Below are 19013 nucleotides of genomic sequence, written 5' to 3'. Positions count from 1 at the left end.
TAATCTATTTATAAAAAAAATAGAAACAACTAGATAACTAAACAAAAACCTGGAAAAACAATAAAACAATGAAATCATAAGACAAATGAAAATATGCCAGAAATTAATTTCACGATAATAATTCACACAACTAAATTTTCCATGAAATAAAATAATTTTTCGTAACTTTTTTAAATTTGAATTTACTGGCAACATCAATTTTTCATAATTATATAGAATATTTACGTTAACGACAACATCTAGCGGTGATGGTATCAGTGTTAAAAATATGATAACATGTATAATGCGGATGACATCGTGGCCTACAATTGAACGTAGGTAAATCAGTGAATTTAATTTCGCGGGTGGAAGATTCACGTCCATGGAAATAATAACAAACGATTGTGTGCGGACACTTTCACTGTCACGACCCCGGCTTGCACGACTGCGACAAAACACGGTTATGGTGGATAGGGTTGTATATAGTATAGACTAACAAAAATAATAAAGTAATAACAATAAAAAAAAAAAAAAAAATGAAATGAAATGAAATGAAATTATAGCCATTTAAACGATTTCGAAACAATTTTCTCGGTTCTAGGTCACGGAGAGGCGAAAAAAAAGGTTAAAATTGTGTAGACAAAATTAAGCCATACACACTTCGCCGAACGCTGCGTTAGTACGTGCCACAGCTGACCCATGATCTCCACGTTGTTTAGTGTTATTCACATTATAAAATGTATAGGTAACAGTTGTCAGTTAGTGATCTTGTGTACCTATGTATATTGCTGTATAAATAAATTTTTTTTTATTATATGTATAATGTATAATGTATATATATAGTTTAGCTTTAATATTTATCATTAAAGATTTTACTTTTGTTAATATGTCAATAATAACTGTCAATAATAATTTATCAAATTTTATTTACCAAAACATACTACTCATTATAGTCATTATACCATTGACAATTGAGATTCGACATACATATTTCCAGGTTTGTCTAGTTTAAATAGTGTTTTGAAATTTGTATAATATATACATTACACAGCTACAATAGGGCATACGAATATACACTAATTTAAACAATATTGACAGTGCAGGATATAAAGGTATAAAAAGCACAAGACACACGTTACAGTATATAATATGAAAAAAGAATAAACGCTTATTTAATATTACATAAATAGGTAAAACTTAACCTTCAAACTTTTCATTTCAAAAATATACTACGGTCAATAGTAAATAAAAATATGTAATAAACTAAAATTTACATAAAACAGCCTTTGGTAAATATATTTGCAATATATATGATTCAAATCACAACTAAAATTTAAAATAATAACCTAATGTCCAGGGTATCACTTAAATCATTTTATCAAATATTATATCGTTATCGCCAAGGTTTCAGAATTGAATATAATACAATACTTAAAAACAATATTATTATTATGATAACTATTAAAGTCCTTTCTGAGATATAAAACAAATAATACAATACTATTAGCATTGATCAATGCTATTAAGTTAAAAATGTTTAACAGTCATAAGATAAGTGGTTTGTTTTTATAACAAATGTATGTAACGACATATAAGTTAGAGCGTACATAAAGTTGAAACATTCAGTTTAAAAAAACAATTAATATTTGAATGTTTTTTTTCCGTTAAAAAATCGTCCGTTACAAATTACACAAAAACGCAAAATTTAGTAATATAAATTATACGTATGATATTAAACAATTACAACCACAACAATAATAATAAAGACAACACTATATATTATGACACGGATAATAAATTGGTAGATAGCGTGTATACGATGCACATCAACAACAAATACAAAAATCAAAAACATTATATATACTCAAATCTTATCGTGTCATCACTAACGACAACTATACACAATATCGATACATATGACCTAATGGCTAGTACAAATATATTGTTATAAATTTAATCATCGTTTTGAAGTATAAGCAATTGAAAATACTATAAGTTATCGTTTCAAAATTTTAACTTAAGTACTTATATACCTACGATATAATGACGATCCCTGTGAGGGATAGTTATTTTTTTATAAACAACTGGTAAACATGTTTTATACCCATAAAAATTGTTGATTCATTCGTTTGAATTTAACCATATAGAGATTTTATTAAAACAAATGACATAAATATGTAATAAAATATGTTATATACATCTCATCTTTGTCTACACTTTGACTTACATCATTGCAGTAAATAATTGGTTATAAACATATTTTCTTCGAAAATTTAAAATTAATAAGTATTTGTTTGACGATTATTAAAAGTGAGAGAATTGCAAGTATTATATTAAAAAAAAAAAAAAAAAAAATACGAATATATCCAGAAAATCTGTAGAGATATCGATCGATTCGCATGAGAAAAATCGCTTGCTCCCGTAGGTATTTACATTAATATATTATAATATTATAGTATAAAATGCGTGAACACAGTACTGCATATTACGTGTGCGGGCTTGAGGCTATAACACTATACGGTTGCAAAATCTACTATATAATATTAATATACAATAGCTCTGTACGCGTTTAAATTACGATATTATAATATATTATAAATTATTATTATTATGCATTGCCGACGTCGCGCCGGTGGTGCAGAATGCAGGCATAGATACATTTTATCTATAATGAAAATACGGAGTGATGCAACACACACAGTAACACTAACACACATCTATTATAACATACGATATAATATTTAGGTGAGCGTGTACGCTGCGTAAACAGAGTTGTGCACCGGTGCTGCTGCTGATGCGTTTTTCGTGTTCGGCGCACTACGCGGATAAAACAATTATTATTATTATTATTATTATTATTATCGTCGTCGTTGTTGTTGTTGTTATTGTTGTGGTTACCTCGTTGCAAAACTACAGCAGCACGCGGAGCTCAATGCGTACAGATGTGCTCTCATATTATAATAATATTGTAAACACGAGTTGTAATAATTATTATTGTCGGTTATTGTATATTATTTTTATATTATTATTATCGCTGTTGTGGCGGTAATAATTGCTATTATGGAGACATACGCGTTACACTGTTATGAGTATTGTTGCTGCGGCATAATCGTGTGATGTATCGATATATAGGTAGGAGAATAAATCACAACTACGCACAATACGGCCAATCGATCCGCGGTACATGTGTAACGCGCGGAAGCGAATCGTGCGCCGTTTTGAATTGAACATTTAGAAATTAACTAGGAGAATAAAAATATTGCGTATTATAACATTGACCTTGTAAAAGGTGTCTTTTACGTTTTTTTTTTCTTTTTTCTAACGACTGTTCAACACCACGAATGACGTAAGAACTTTACAATATACAGCACGTTGTACGATTTACCAATAATTTAATTTACAGTATTATTTTTTATTTTTGTACGCAGGGCAACACAATTATACGATTGATATATTATTCGAAACCCTGCCGAACGTCGTACCGCAGGCACAAGATGGTACGAACGTATCTGTATTAACAGCTATTTGCGAAACGACGTCACGGAACTATAGTATACGCCCCTATGAGTTACGATTTTAGTTTGTATATTTATAAATGTAATTAATGACACATAGCTAAAGGACGTATACGATATAATATACGTATTTATAACCGAAAACAACTAGCACTATAAGCAATTATTATTTCTCCTTCCAAATCGTTGAACGATACTAGGCTGAAAGTATACTGATAAAATAAATAAATTAAAGATTTTAAATAAAAGCATCATTTTTATACAGTTGAAAATTTATAAAATTAAATACCAAAAACAATGCATGTGTTGATTGGGTTGTCTTACAAAAGTTCAATAACAAATTTTCGTTTAGTTGAACCAATTACACTTGTATTTTAAGCTTTAATATTAGAGTATATTGACCTATAATCAAACTTAGATGAGAATATTAAAAAATAAATAATTAAAATTAACTTTTCGGCTTTCACAAAGTATAAATATTACTTAAGCTCTCTCGTTGGTTTTTTAAGATAAGTCAATTCACTTTAATATTTAAGCTAACACAAAATTGGTTCTGCTAACTCAAACTGTAAACAAAGGTTTACGTTAAAAATTCTTGTAAAGTGCAATCTTTAATATACCTACAATCTTGTATTATAATTATAGATACCTACTACGTCCTACATATTAAGCAAATAAGTAAAAACAATATGAATAATTAATTTATTATTTTTTTCAAACGAGGAATTTTTGAATTGACTACAAAAACATTCTGAAAGTATAATCAAAATACAAAAAGAGTTTGCATCAATTTACACTAAACAACAATAATTGGCTTTAAAAATATAATATCGATGTGTCGTCTTTGAGACGCTTTGTTCGTCCAGATAACGATGTAATTGCCGAACGCTGGTTTTTAATCGGCCCGATTCATTGTCGTAATAATAATATTGTTATATGGAACGAATGTAGAAAAACGCATTACGCCAATAGAACAAATCAGTAATTGGCGAACAAAGCGAAAAATATCGTTCAAAGACCTTCAAGTTCAAATACCCGATGTATGTACGTAGTGCAAATATATATAAACAAATATCAACTGGGCATCGTAGCTGGTATTACATACAGAGCGAATGAAATACGCAGACGACCGAAAAAAACACAATCCCAGTCGCGCGTACGTCGGCGGCATGTCTTAAAATGGCAATACCGTTCGAGGGGCGATGCGGCACGATAGTAAAGAATAAAATAAATATAATCGACATCGATTGTGAAGATTAAATCGATTAATACGAATATTTATTTATACAAAACAAATTAACATAACATATAGTTATTTTTTTTTAAGTTCAATAAATTATTAAGTTAAAAATAGTGTAATCCCTTTAGGTCAATACTGAAACAGTATAAAATGCAGCTGTTAAATGCACTTTCGTTCTCGTTGTAAATATAAATACTAGGACACAATGAACGCTGTAGTTATAAAGAATATTAGATATATAAAAATAAATAAAACAATACGTTAAATTATACATAAATGATATAACTTTATAGTTTATAAGAATTAATACAGAGTTCAGTGAAGACATTCTGAATAATTACAGCGTCTATCTCGACAATTATTCATACACAAATATATAAATATAATGTATATACTATATATAACCTCGATAAATTAATAGTTTGACAATAACTAAGTAAACTTATACAAATTTAATACTATTCTGTAGCCCACCATTTAAATTACAATTTATAACCATGACTTAAATGTAATCAATAAACGACAACTACAATATTTACAATTGCTAGTAAGTAAGACCACCAACTCAAAACATTTCAAAAGTACTTTAAAACTGAAAAATTATTAAAACACAATTAAAAAGTATTATATTTTGTTTATTTTGAATTAAATATTTTAAATAAATTCCATACATTTTTACTCTGCGATTGAGAGAAATAGTATCTATACAAAAAATATAGGTCGATACAGTTTCAATATTAAAAACACACAAAAATAAAAAAAATATTAATAATGAATATCATATTACAAAAATTAAGAAAAAATAGATCAATTGGATAATAATAAAATCAATAATTGAAAAAAAACAAATAGAAAATTTAATTCACGATTTTTCACACCTTTAAAAAAAGTATAGCAAAATACAAGTATAAATTATACTGCATTATTATTATCGGACAATAATTTCTTACGTTTATATAAGCGTTATTTTCCCGTTTACGAGAACAAAAAAAATTAGCGGTCTTCATGTAATTATGAATTATGTCTGCCGCGGAAATACAGCTATACCAATACCATAAATATTTTATATCTCTGTGTGTTATGCATATACAAACACGTTTGTCGTCGTTGACGCGTAAGACATTATTTTGTATTATATTAGTATCGAGTTATATTATTTATATAAATGTGTAATACACGTCAAAGCCGTACCTATAGAATACGTATGGATAATATCACATTATTATATATCATCGTTACTAACAGCAAATTACAGCGATCTGAGTATCAGACCGACAGACAATAACAAATTGATGACTACCGCAGAAGCCACTGTTGCATCGCACCTATAAAAAACGAACACCAAACACAATAACGGACGGCCGTCCGTGTGGATGTGGGTCGCCTGGCTGTCATTTAATATATACACAGCATGTACCTAATATTGTATATAGGTTCATTCTACCAAAATAACTATACATTACGGTGACGAGAGCATGCGGAAATAATGATCCGAAGTTGTCCGCCCTCCACGCGCGACAACGATATGGCTGAATGATATGATATCAGTGGTAATGGTACCTACATAATATTTCAGTACATAACATTACATGGGAAGTGATATCGGCCGGCGCATGTATTTTGAATCGGGGTTTTTTTTTCGTTCACTGACGAACATAATTTACACTTTACTTTTAAAACTAGGTCTACGAAATGAAACGTTTACAGCACAATGATGACAAACGGATTAAATGAAATATATAATATATACCGAACTAAATAGGATACAATATAAAATATTATTATTTGCGACTCATCGTATAAGACACGGCCCCGCTGCGCCGAACCGGTGTTACAGTCTTCAGTATACAATATACATAAAAGAAAAGAACTATTAATTTACGTGAGAACAATACATGAAATGACATACGATTGGTTTTCTTTGTTTGTATTTTTAGTGTATGAATCCTGATGCAGTGTATCATTTGCAGATTTCATAATCTACTGACAAATAAAAGAGACGTCAGATGCTTTGCAAGCTTTATCATTTCAAGTACTAATTTGATACAACTTTATTAATAGGTTTCTAGAAAAATTTAAAATATGGGTAAGAAAACAAAAAATTATTCAATGAAATATTGACCGACAATTATTGTGCGAACAGGAAATCGTTTGTTCTAAGGCGGAAAAAAATGATCTGAGAATAAAACGAATGAATTTTAAGAGCAGTTATAGTAGACAAAAGTTAATAATTGAAACGCGGTTGTCGAGAACGGATTTAAAATTGATTTTGAATAATGACAATGAATTAAAATAATATACTTTCTAGAGTAAATTATTTATTTCACAACAACTATTTTTGCTAATAATTATATTATAATACAAAAATAAATTTAAATACGTAAGAAAATAGATTCAAATTATACAACAGATATAAAAATACCAAATCAAATTAATTTTCTATAGTTAAATGACACTTGAAAAATATTTAAATTGTTTTTAATACTTATTACTTCAAGATAAAGAGTGAAAATTATTTCACCTGCGTGAATAGTATTGTCGAAATACAAAGTCAAAACTAGTAATTTGTAACTACATAGTAATAATATACTATAATATAGATACAATTATTATTCGTTTAAGAACATATTATGTATACCTAGTAAATTTCTACTTTCGTTTATCAAATAAATGTTTTCTTCGCACATTAAAGTATTATGATTTATGAGTTAACATTAACTAAAAAGGTACATAACAGAAATTAAACTGTTTATTAAACTCAGAAGTAAAATTACTTAAATTTGGTAAACATGAAAAATTGAATCAAAAAATAGTTAATTAAAAATAAAAATGTAATATACTACTTAAGATAATAAAAACCCTACAAATAATATAATATTATAAGTGTAATAGGATATAAGTGATAGAAAAATAACTAAATAGTTGATAACACATACATTTAAGTCTGAGTAACTTAAAATGGTCCCATGACGACGTGTAATTTAGTGATTTATGTCACGTCGTCATCTTAAGAATTGTTGGCCGTCCAGCAGCTAAAAATTAAAATAAACACTGCCCAATAAATATAGTAAAACGGATATACCTATATATTAATATATTATATTGTGTAAACATTTTATTCTCTCGTTCATCTACATAATATTAAATAATAAAACGACATACCCACAACATTTTCTTCCAGAAGTATAATGTAATTATTACAACCTATAACACTATGATTTTATAACGGTTAAATCACGTCCTGCTATGCGCATGCAGAGTATCATGCAAGACTTGAGTCACTTGCTGTTTTACAGGTTTTTTCTAACTTTCTTTGGCCCGCAGTCTTATATGACCTTAATTTAAACACCACCCTGTAGTCAAAAAATCCTGATCTAAAAGCTCCTTATACGTATATACCAACAACGATCAGCGATTAAAAATCTAAACTCTTTGAGCTTGTCCATTTAGTTACAGGCTTACAGCACAGTCCACTATTGCTCAAATTGTAATATATCTTGTTCGTTCTTTGACGTGTCTTCGATGATAGAACGCTGTACTGCCAGTTCCTTAGTATACATTGGCAGGCGCTTGCCAAAAATATCTTGTTCCTTTGTTTTCAGTTCATAGTAGCAAAATTGCTTTATTCTTTTATCGTGCTGATGGAGGGGCAGCTAAATATATATACAGCATATAATGTTCTTTATATATGTTATTACTTATTATTATTACTATTGAAGTAAACCGCTGATTAGTGACATCGCTCCACTCGAATACAATAAATCATCAAATTCAAAAAATATTTTAGTCATCTAAAAACAACCATTGATTTCATTAATTAAAAAATAAACTTTTCAAAGTTTAGTTAACTTATCACAGTTTAAGGTTAACATATAAATATGACTAAATATATTTATTGTTACTGTCCAAATAAATGTTTTTCTAATATTTCTTAAAATCGATAATGCATACAAAATATACATGTTATGTTATCAAATAAATAACTTCCTTACTCCAATCATAATTGAAAATATAAATTTTTTCATCGAGATTATAGATATGATACAATAGATTATATTATATATTTTTAATATTATCTTATAATACTCGAAAACTGTTATTAATACCATAAACATATAATTTGATTTGATATAGTATCTTTATCATTCAATTTAATTAAATGAAAAAAAAATCTTAAAGGGTTTTGATTACCTAAGCTAATCTACATGATTGTAAGACAAAACTATTAAAATCGTTTTTCTCACTCTGATATGCAAATAAGTTAAATTCTTAATGTCGTGGCCCGTAAAACCTTTATACATATAATATACTTTTAATTTTTTAAGTGTTTTATAAAGAATAAAAACGGGAAATAAATACAGAAAAAAACATTGCTCTTAAAACATTTATTTATTAGTGTTTGGAAAAGAATCCATGTAAAATCTGCTTGGTTTTGTAACTGAAAATACTGTTAGACAACCGTATTACTTGAGGATTAAAGCCATCGTGAGGTGACAACAATGGACGTCATTTTATGCTTTAAGAAATAAGAACAATGTAAATATTTTATAAGTATATTTTTTATCATTAAGATAATCAGTTTAGCAGTTTCAAAAATTAAAAGAAAATATATAAAATTATTTAATAGATATTAGGTATAGGTAAAATAATGCAATACCAGGACTATTATTTTTATTAATAAATACGGGCACGTCGAGTATTATTCGATTACAATGCAATGTGCGTTACTCAAAGTTTGTTACGTATCTTAGCACAGTATAAATACATCGTACATAATAATTGGAAACAAGTCCAGAATATATATCAGGCATGCTATATTTTACTATACATAACTCAATTATCATTTTAAAACTAATAATTAATTAATATGCAGTAAACCTCAAACAAAAAAATAAAATAATTGTATACATAACTATGCATATATATTATTAAAATAAATAATTCACATTTAGGTGTTTTAAAATAAAAACTAAAATAACAACATGCAATTTTTTATAATACTTTTCATGAATAGGTAAAATAAAATATTCTTGGCACAACTAGTTTTTGATTCTCCATAAATATTTACAAATTAATTAAAGTTGACATTTATCGTAATTTTTTGTTAACACGGTTTACCAATATATAACAGTCAAATACTTAAATTGGTTATTGCGTCATTCTAAACAGTTTTCACTCAATATTAATGTTCGCCAAATGTAACGATTTTTTCTAATTTATAAATAAAAACGATCTTGTTTTTTATTTAAATATGAAATATACATGTAATTTAGATATATTGTTTATTAATTATTGAACAAAATTATATTAAAATAATAAAACTATAGAATACAAATAAATAAAATGTAGATTAAGTAAAAATCGATCATAGAAAATAAAAAAACTCGAATACTGTTTTATTCACGGTCAATTTGTAAGAGCTAGACGGAACACGTTTTATCAACTGTTGAATTGTTAGTAATAAATAATAATAATTAGGAAATTTGAGATAAATAACTACATTATAAATGTATCACGGAAAAAATTATAATGTTTTTCTTTTTTTTATTTAGTTATCAATAACTGTAAATTTTTTTTTTTTAATAAAAATGTTTATATTAGAAAAAAAGTTGATTTTATAAACACACCTGTTTTATTAAAACCAAATGGACAGAAGGTTTTTATTTATTAACTGAATATGATTCCACACAGTAGGTAAGCTTTTTCACGAACAAAAAATATTGAAAGTATTTGAAAATGTTATGATACAAGATTCTATCAAATTAATAGTTAATTTTATTAATTAAATGTGTCGTGTTATTTAACGAGATTTTTTAAATACAAATTGAATACAGACATTTTTGTCGACATTTCTTATCTTAACATTTATATTACAACAAAAGAGTACGTGTATACGTTTTAAAACAAGACCGAAGATAATCAACAAAATTAAAAGGATTAATATCAAAAATATTAACGGTTAGAATACTCAATCTAAAATACATATTAAATATAATTTTTAAGTGACAACATATTGTACTACGATATCAGCATTTATAATAATTAATTTCGACACCAATACCTACATAATAATCAAAATTATTTTCATAAAGTATTTGTATTAGTCTTTTGAAGTCTCTTAAGCATAACAGTAGATTACGAATATTATTATGCAACCAATTACTAGTATGGGATTTATTAAGTGGACCATGCTGTGTGATGTATCACGTTACGAAAACAAATCTGTCTGCTCTATTTAAGCAGTTAAAGGTTACACTATGAAGGGATTATTTTTATAAACAGGGAAAGCGTTAGAATTTTCGCATAATACTTTCACGGTTAATGTATACAAAATAATAAGCAAATATTTTGCGACAACATTATTCGCGTATAGAAAATTATATAGAAAATCACTTTCTCTCTCTAACATAGGTATTAAGAATTAAAAAATATATTTAATTGTATTTTATAAATTATAAAAACAACACATAAAAAATATAACAGCTGTAACTAAGAATACCGTATATGTTTTATAGTGATGTATTTTTAAATTTAAAAAAAAAAGTTACAAAACGATTTTTAAATGATGAACCAACCATTACTATTATCGATATACATAGTATACCTATATTAGTATATTTAAAAAGCCAATGTTAAAACGACTTTACCAATTTATAAAAATCTATTACCTGTTAATATACACAAAATCTTAATAAAAGGTTAGAGTGGCTAATCAGTTATCTTAGGTTAGTTGTCTACAGAAATATGATAACAATTAAGTAACATTTTTTTTATAATGAGTAAACATGAAATTACTTAGTTTATAAAACTAGGTGAGCATCACAATCATTACTCGTAAGAACACGCATTGCATTGTTATATGCTCACACCCGAAATTTATATGAACATATAGAAGATACAATAAAAACGATAAAACACAAATAGAAAATTCTATCAATGATCGAGTTTCATAGAAAAATGTACGAAAATTCAAATTATAAAAAATTAAAAGTTGAATAAAAGTCAATATAATCTAACTAATCTAAATTCTGTGAATACCAATCCAATATTTAAGTTATACTTTTTAATTTTAAGTATAATAAATAATAATTAATAACTATAGGTGTGTCCGCGGATCAAATCTAGGCCGAATAATTATCTTTTTTTGATATTATAAACTTGTTAAATTGCTGGTAGATCATTATTCATTAATAAATCATACCCAATTTTAATAAATATTTTATTTTCTGTAATTAATAGCAACTATAAATACTGCAATACACAAAAAAAAAATGGATTTCAGTTTGTCGAAACAAAATCCAGAAGTAATCCTATCTTTAAATTCGAATTTTTTTTAATTGTTTTTTATCATCCCTAATTTAGTAAACCCTTACAATGTAGTTTCAAAGTACTATGAAAATTTCAAGTCTTTAGCTAGTTTGGCTGTACATTAAAAAAACAGTCAAATTTTTTTTTTTTTTTTTTTATCGCGTAATTTAGTAATTAATCATAATTAGTAATTACGTAATAACAATATTTATAAACGTCAAGCTTAATCTATACACCCTCCAAATAATAACGAATATATATTTCGAGATTCAAGAAGATTAGTCCAGTAATTTCTCTAGTGTCGAACTAGAGGGTAGAAGGCCTAAATTTCGCTCAATTCAACTATATTAAAAAATAATTGACAATAAACGTCATTATAAATGTTTATACTAAAAAAAAAAATTAAATATTTAAATTATTTATGTTAATTTCTTACAAATATATCAATTTTGAAATGTAATAAATTATTAGATCATTTTTAAACTTTTAAAATAAACTACAATCATTAGATTGCAACTTAATATTTAAAAATATTAATAAAATTTGTTTTTAAACCATTAACAAATTATAGACAGCATTTTTATAATTTTTTTTTTTATAGCAGCTAATTGCTGATAATTTCAAATGAAGTGACATAATCATAAACATAAAACATAAGTAAGTATTTATAATACTAACGTCCATACTCCATATATTATCCATGTATTTTATTTTACTCGAAGTAGACACTATACATAGGTAATAAAACCTTAAACACGTTTTTATACACAGGATCTATATTATAATATTAAGATGATTTCGACACATTTATATTATAAATATATTATACAACCTTGAATAATAGTTATTATTCGATCTTACTTAACAGAACAAAATTCTTCAATCAGCATATACTATTATATATATATATATATGCATACATTTAGAATATCATTTCTATTCTACGAAATTACAACTCATATATTTTAGTAACTAATGTTAATAATTACATAGATACTTAATGTAAGCATCATCAGTTTATGAGTAAACGTTTAGCTTATACAATAATATAATGTGAAATAGCCAAATCATCGAACGGGTACTACGAAGTATGAGTACGATATCTAATAATTTGGAAGTAAAAAATATCTTTGGAATGAGACAGTTTACTAAATTATTAATTTTTTTTTTTAAATACTAATGAAAAACATGTATATTAAGTTTTAAAGCTACCTACGAAGAAGATAAAATGGAAATCCAACATTTTAGCAAAAGTAAAATTACTAACGTATATAAAAATAAATAATAAATCAAAATTAGAACCACAATGTTAATTTTTTACTATTAAAATATTTAAAATACATAATTAACTAAATAAAAATTAAAAAACCTAATTTAAAAAAAAAACCGTTACTTATGAACGTTTTATTCAAATGTCTACGGATTTATGTTGCAGAGAGAACGAGATTCCAAACCATGTGTCAACCTTCTTTTTTTTAATTATACGAAAACATATACACATGTATGTTTCTATTCTCTAATTTATACAAAAATATATAGCTATATAAACACGTGCATATAAATTAAGATACGATCAAAATTAAAGCTGGCGAAACATATACATTGTAAAGTAAAAGAGTTATGGAAGTACGTTTTAAACCGGTATTAGGAAACCACACTTTATGATAAAAAAAAATGATGTCATCGAAAAGAGTACCTGTACAGGTAAATTGTTAGTCATATATAAATTATTTATATATAATATAATATAATATAATAATAATAATAATAATAATGAAATAAAACGATAGAACACAATCGCGATTGGAACCATTCAAACGAGTCGAATCCGATGATGTTTCGGTGTACTTTTCAATAAAGTTTTGTTTAATTATATTAAACAAAAGTAATAGATCCTCTTTCTTTACATGTAGGCATAAATATATTAAAAAGCAATTAAAGTCTAAAAACAACGAAATTTCACTTGATGTTTCTGAAAATTTTGTACTTGTGACTTATAACATGTGGACGCTAATCCAACCATCATAACACATATATCACGTTAATTATATTATGTATTGTGTCGGTTAGACATAAAGTCTTGTGCAATTCTTCCTACTCATCCCCCCCCCCCCCGGGGCGGCGTACAAACCTTCCGAAATGTCGAACGTACCTCGGGTCCCGCGGCGTCTACCGAAGGTTTCCTGGGCAGCGGACGGTTATTCTTTTGGACGGCGTTCAGCCACGCTTTGACCCGCCTGTTGTTGCTGGCGTTCCGTCTGTACGTCAACCGGCCACCGTTGGCCACCGCCGGATCTTGCTGGCCACCGTCACCGCCGCGTACCGATGACGGTCGTTCGTCGTCGCACAGGATCGTTGACCAAGGGGACGGCGGTCCGGCGGCTGCCGGTGGCGGCAAGACGTACAACATCATAGCACTGCGTATGTCGCGCGCCCGACACCAACGCTAAGCGCACTACGACAGCAACCGCAGCCACTCGTAAGTACGATAGATACGTGAATGGTGCGATAACAATGCGTCGAACGAACGGGAACTCAGCACAGAGATTGATAGCGGCCATCCGCGGTGGGCACCCGAGATGACGACGGGTTCATCTCGGCGAACGGGGGGGGGGGGTTGTTTAGAGAAATTCGATCGGAATACGACGACTACACAATGGAAGTTAAATGCGTTTACGATTAACAATTATTCGAAAAACTATCAAATCCGCACACGATTTATTTACACTCGCGCGCCGCGACCACACGTGTCAAAGCGGTTGATACAAGGTGGACGCACACGACCAAACGCAACGACAGTCACGCAGACGACTGACTGACGCACCGGCAACGACGACACGCTGCGGACCTGCGAGTTCAGCTGGACGAGGCCGCCGCCGCAAACACCACCACCGCTGCCGACGCCGACAATCGTGCTTTGTCGTCACCACACAGTGCGTGCTGTACGGAAATCGAGACGATGTTTCGATTTATCGCGGAGTTCGATAGTGACACCTTAATATCGTTATAATATTAATAGTAATATATTGTTTTCCCTTGGAAGATTTATCGAGTTTCTAATATTCATCGTTTCGGATTGATTTGAAGTTTTTTTTCTTGTTATTTAATTTGGTCGAGAAGCCTAAATGCGTTAACGCGCAGTTTATTATGTTTAATAATATGATCTCGTCTCAGGTCTCCATTATTTTTAACGGCTGTCGCGATTATCGCCACGTGATTTGAATGCGGAAAATTGCCCCTGTTGACGCCTGCCCCGGGGGAAACAAAAAGCTAACAAATAAATCGATTTTTTTTAATAAAACAAAGAAATATACCTAACAATAATAACAAATGATCTTTGTTGTGAGTAAAGTGAAATTTCAAAGTAACCAGTTTTAAAAATTATAACACGGATAACAATGGATACGCGTGAAACGTATTTATTATGAACTATAGCTACTGAATCATAGGCATAAAATAAAAAAATAGGATAATGACCAAGTATTCAAGATCGAGGTAGATAATCAAAATCGTGTTAGTTAGTTTTTATGTTGTCGTAAAAGACAACACAATAATATATTAAACTAAAAACGGTTTGAAATTATACTTATGACAACAAACTTAAGTACTTACAAAATACTACCTGCCTAAAGAATTCACAAAAAGTTTTAAAACTTATATTAAAGTAAGAATGAATTATAATGACTAGTGCTCATCACAACAATAGATAGACAAATATTTTTGGAATAAAATTTTGGTTGAATTAATCTGATAATAGTTTCTTATAGAGTATCTAAATTCTAAATACATTATTATGAGATCTATATAAAATAAGTAACAACGAAATCATACTAGGGCTAAATAAAAATGTTAAATAAAATATAAAGTAAAATTGTTTTAAAAACTTTCAAGTCTCACCTAGATTTAATCTTAAATATATAGTATATACCTACCATAAACCACTATAATAATGAGTTTAAGACATTATCTAAAGTGTATAAATATTAAATATAATGTAATATGACTAATAAACCATTTGTTTTCTTAAATTTAACAAAATAAGTATTACACTTTAATTTAAACAGATGACTTTTAAGAATTTATCCTTCATTTCTCATAACGGTTAGTGTTATAAATTGATTAGTTACTACATAGGTACCTGTATTGTAAAAATATTTCAATTATATTACCTATAAATAAAAATATATTTTTTATCTAACAAATTCTAATACCTACTGGCTACTGACTTAGTTAATAGAACATTAACGTTTAATTGTTTCACAGAAATATATCAACTTACATATTAAGCATTAAATTTTAGCTTTTTAAAACTTAGACTTAGTAAGTAAAGAATAAATATGTTATATTATATAGGTACTGATTTTATACATAAATGCTAATTCTAAATTAGGTATTTAAAGTCAAGCTGGTATCGATCTTATTGCAACAACACAAATCTTAACTTAAGTTACAATGATAAAACATAATATGATAGTTAATACAGTAAATCTATTTATGTCTTGTATTATTAAAATTAAAGTAAGCTTTATATCAGACCTGACAGCAATGGTGTGTACATAACTTTTAAAATTCAGAGAGAAGGTACAATTTGTGGAAAAATTTAACCAATCTCTGAAAAAAACAATTTTTAAGTATTAATCCTAAAAAGGGACATAAGAATCAGACATCTAAACCCTACTTGAATGCTTCCTAACAGAGTAGACCATAAAACTATGTATTAAATGAGTATTTTGTTAAATTTAAATTATTTATATACTATTATTTTATTATATCTATAGTAAAGAGTTTGTAACCATGAGTTATTAATTGTGATAGATAGTTAACACAGATACACCAAAATAAATTTTGACTGTATGATGTTATAATTTAACAATTACATAGATAATATATAATAAATAATAATTTATACATATTTTATACTAAATAATATTAAAATTAAAGTTATTAATTTAAGTAAAATGAAACAAATAATAAAATATAACAAAAACAAAATAATATATAATTAAACATGCAGGTAAATATTAAATATTTAAAACATTATAACTTGTGACCAAAAAAATAAATAAAATAGTAATCCATTGTCTAAAATGTAAACTTTAGTAGTCAAAAACATATTAATAATCTAAATATATTACTATGTAATATTAATATTTTAATTATCTTTTGAAAATGTAAAACAAAACATACACTGATAATTAACACATAATTACAACAAAATACACACCAAATCAGTTACACTGAATGAATTCTAGTTATTTAATTTTTCTAGGTCAATTTTGTTTACATATCTAGAACCTGTTACACTAAAAATCTCATTTAGTTTTTTTCTATTTAACTAACTATAAAGTGTACTTATATAATAAATAGTTATTATTTTATGAAATCATGAATCTTTTTACAGTAAATAGGTAAATACTTAATTAACATTTCTGTACAATTTTCGAATTAAAGGTTGACTTACAACTTGATAATTTTCTAAAATATTTATATAATATGCCCCTTATCAATTTTTCTAAATTAGTTACCAGAATATCTCAAATACACAAAAGAAGTACATTTTTTATCCTTCCAACTTATTATTTTTTGATTCAAATGCTGTTTTTATGATAATTATTGAAGCTTTAATAAAGTTTATAAGTTATAACTTATAACAGAGGTTAGATGCTATAAATATAAAACCAATAATCAAGCATTTAAGCATAATAATATTAGAATAAACATTTTGTAGTAAGTAACATATAGTTAATAATAAAATGTAATAATGAATTATATTATCAAAATGACTTTAATTACTTAAAAAAAAAATTCAAAAAAATTGACAGGTTGCTAAACTAGAAATATGTCATTACATCAATTAAACAAAAATCATTAATATTTTCCCCGTTATTCTAAATTTACAATTCGTATTAACATTAATAATAATACTAAATTGTTATAATTTATAATAGTAGTTTTTATAATCAATAATATTACATTTTTTTCATTAACTGAAATAATTAGATTGTATTTTATACAATATCAATTAAAACCTTATAGGTAATCATATTTCTATCAAAACATTGAAATAAATAGGTACTCTACAAGATAGAAAATGCATTATAACACTCATTTACAACAATTTAAAAAATAATATTCTATCAGATCAAATGAATAATTCAAAATTCACGCAGAAAAAATCATCAAATATATGTAAGAATAGAAATTAATTTTCTTAACTTTTGTTTACCTACCTAAATCAAAACAGAAAATAACCATACTCGTTTGTACTAGTTTCTTACGAACAATATCTATCAATCACCTTGTTGTATCTAGAATTTTATATTGAATCGTATATTCTTATTTGATGTAAGGTACTCACCGAATTCTGTTGCGAAGTCCCTAAAGTCGGAGACGTCTGTACGGCGGCTAAAGCCATACACGCCCGCTGTGGTCTTTGTTTTGTCCGACAATGGCGAAGATCGACGGACCGTAAACTAGTTCAAAATGTTCGATGTAACTCAATGTAGATAAACGATGGATTCGCCGTTTAAAATCCAACACAAAACACGAAAACGACCGACGAACAAGCAATATAAAAAACATAAAAAATATTAAAATGTATTACTAACTCATAATCAGGAAAACATGAGCGAAAAAGTACGGAAAAGATAACAACTTGTGGTTACCGTGGTTGCAGTGCCATCTATTAGACTGTTCAAAATGTTACTGACGTAGTTGGTTTGTGGATCCCTTGATAACGACTCTTCAACTATACGTCAATCGTCCACTAACAATTTGTAGTACAAATTTTGTACGGCACCCACTATATAAAACTATTTTTATTTTATTTACTTTGTCATTAATTTTAAATAATTGATTTATTTTCAATGAAATTACGAATAGAACATCGGCACATAATTACGTATTATTATTATAATTAAATTTTACTATTATACATGTATTATATGTTTATTATGAGTACGAGACTTGAA

General features: G+C 27.4%; 1 protein-coding gene across 3 annotated transcripts in view; it reads right to left on the bottom strand.

Moving 5' to 3' along the window:
- Window positions 1-18642, bottom strand: part of LOC112597527 (protein phosphatase Slingshot) — a 61976-nt gene extending 43334 nt beyond the window's left edge. The window contains exon 1 of one of the 3 annotated variants that reach the window (XM_025343607.1): window positions 18401-18642. In XM_025343607.1, coding sequence (XP_025199392.1) covers window positions 18401-18457 — 57 coding nt within the window. In that variant the 5' untranslated portion in view covers window positions 18458-18642. Of the gene's footprint in view, window positions 1-14173; window positions 14868-18400 lie in introns of those variants that run through there. The other 2 variants (XM_025343605.1, XM_025343606.1) reach the window with 2 other exon arrangements.
- Between the last annotated feature and the right edge of the window lie 371 nt (window positions 18643-19013).

This window comes from Melanaphis sacchari, unplaced genomic scaffold (genome assembly GCF_002803265.2).
Source record: "Melanaphis sacchari strain LSU unplaced genomic scaffold, SCAv2.0 Contig42_pilon_pilon, whole genome shotgun sequence".
In the NCBI taxonomy this organism is placed as follows: domain Eukaryota; kingdom Metazoa; phylum Arthropoda; class Insecta; order Hemiptera; family Aphididae; genus Melanaphis; species Melanaphis sacchari.
The sequence above is the reverse complement of the archived record's forward strand: the minus strand, read 5'-3'. Positions and strand labels throughout refer to the sequence as shown.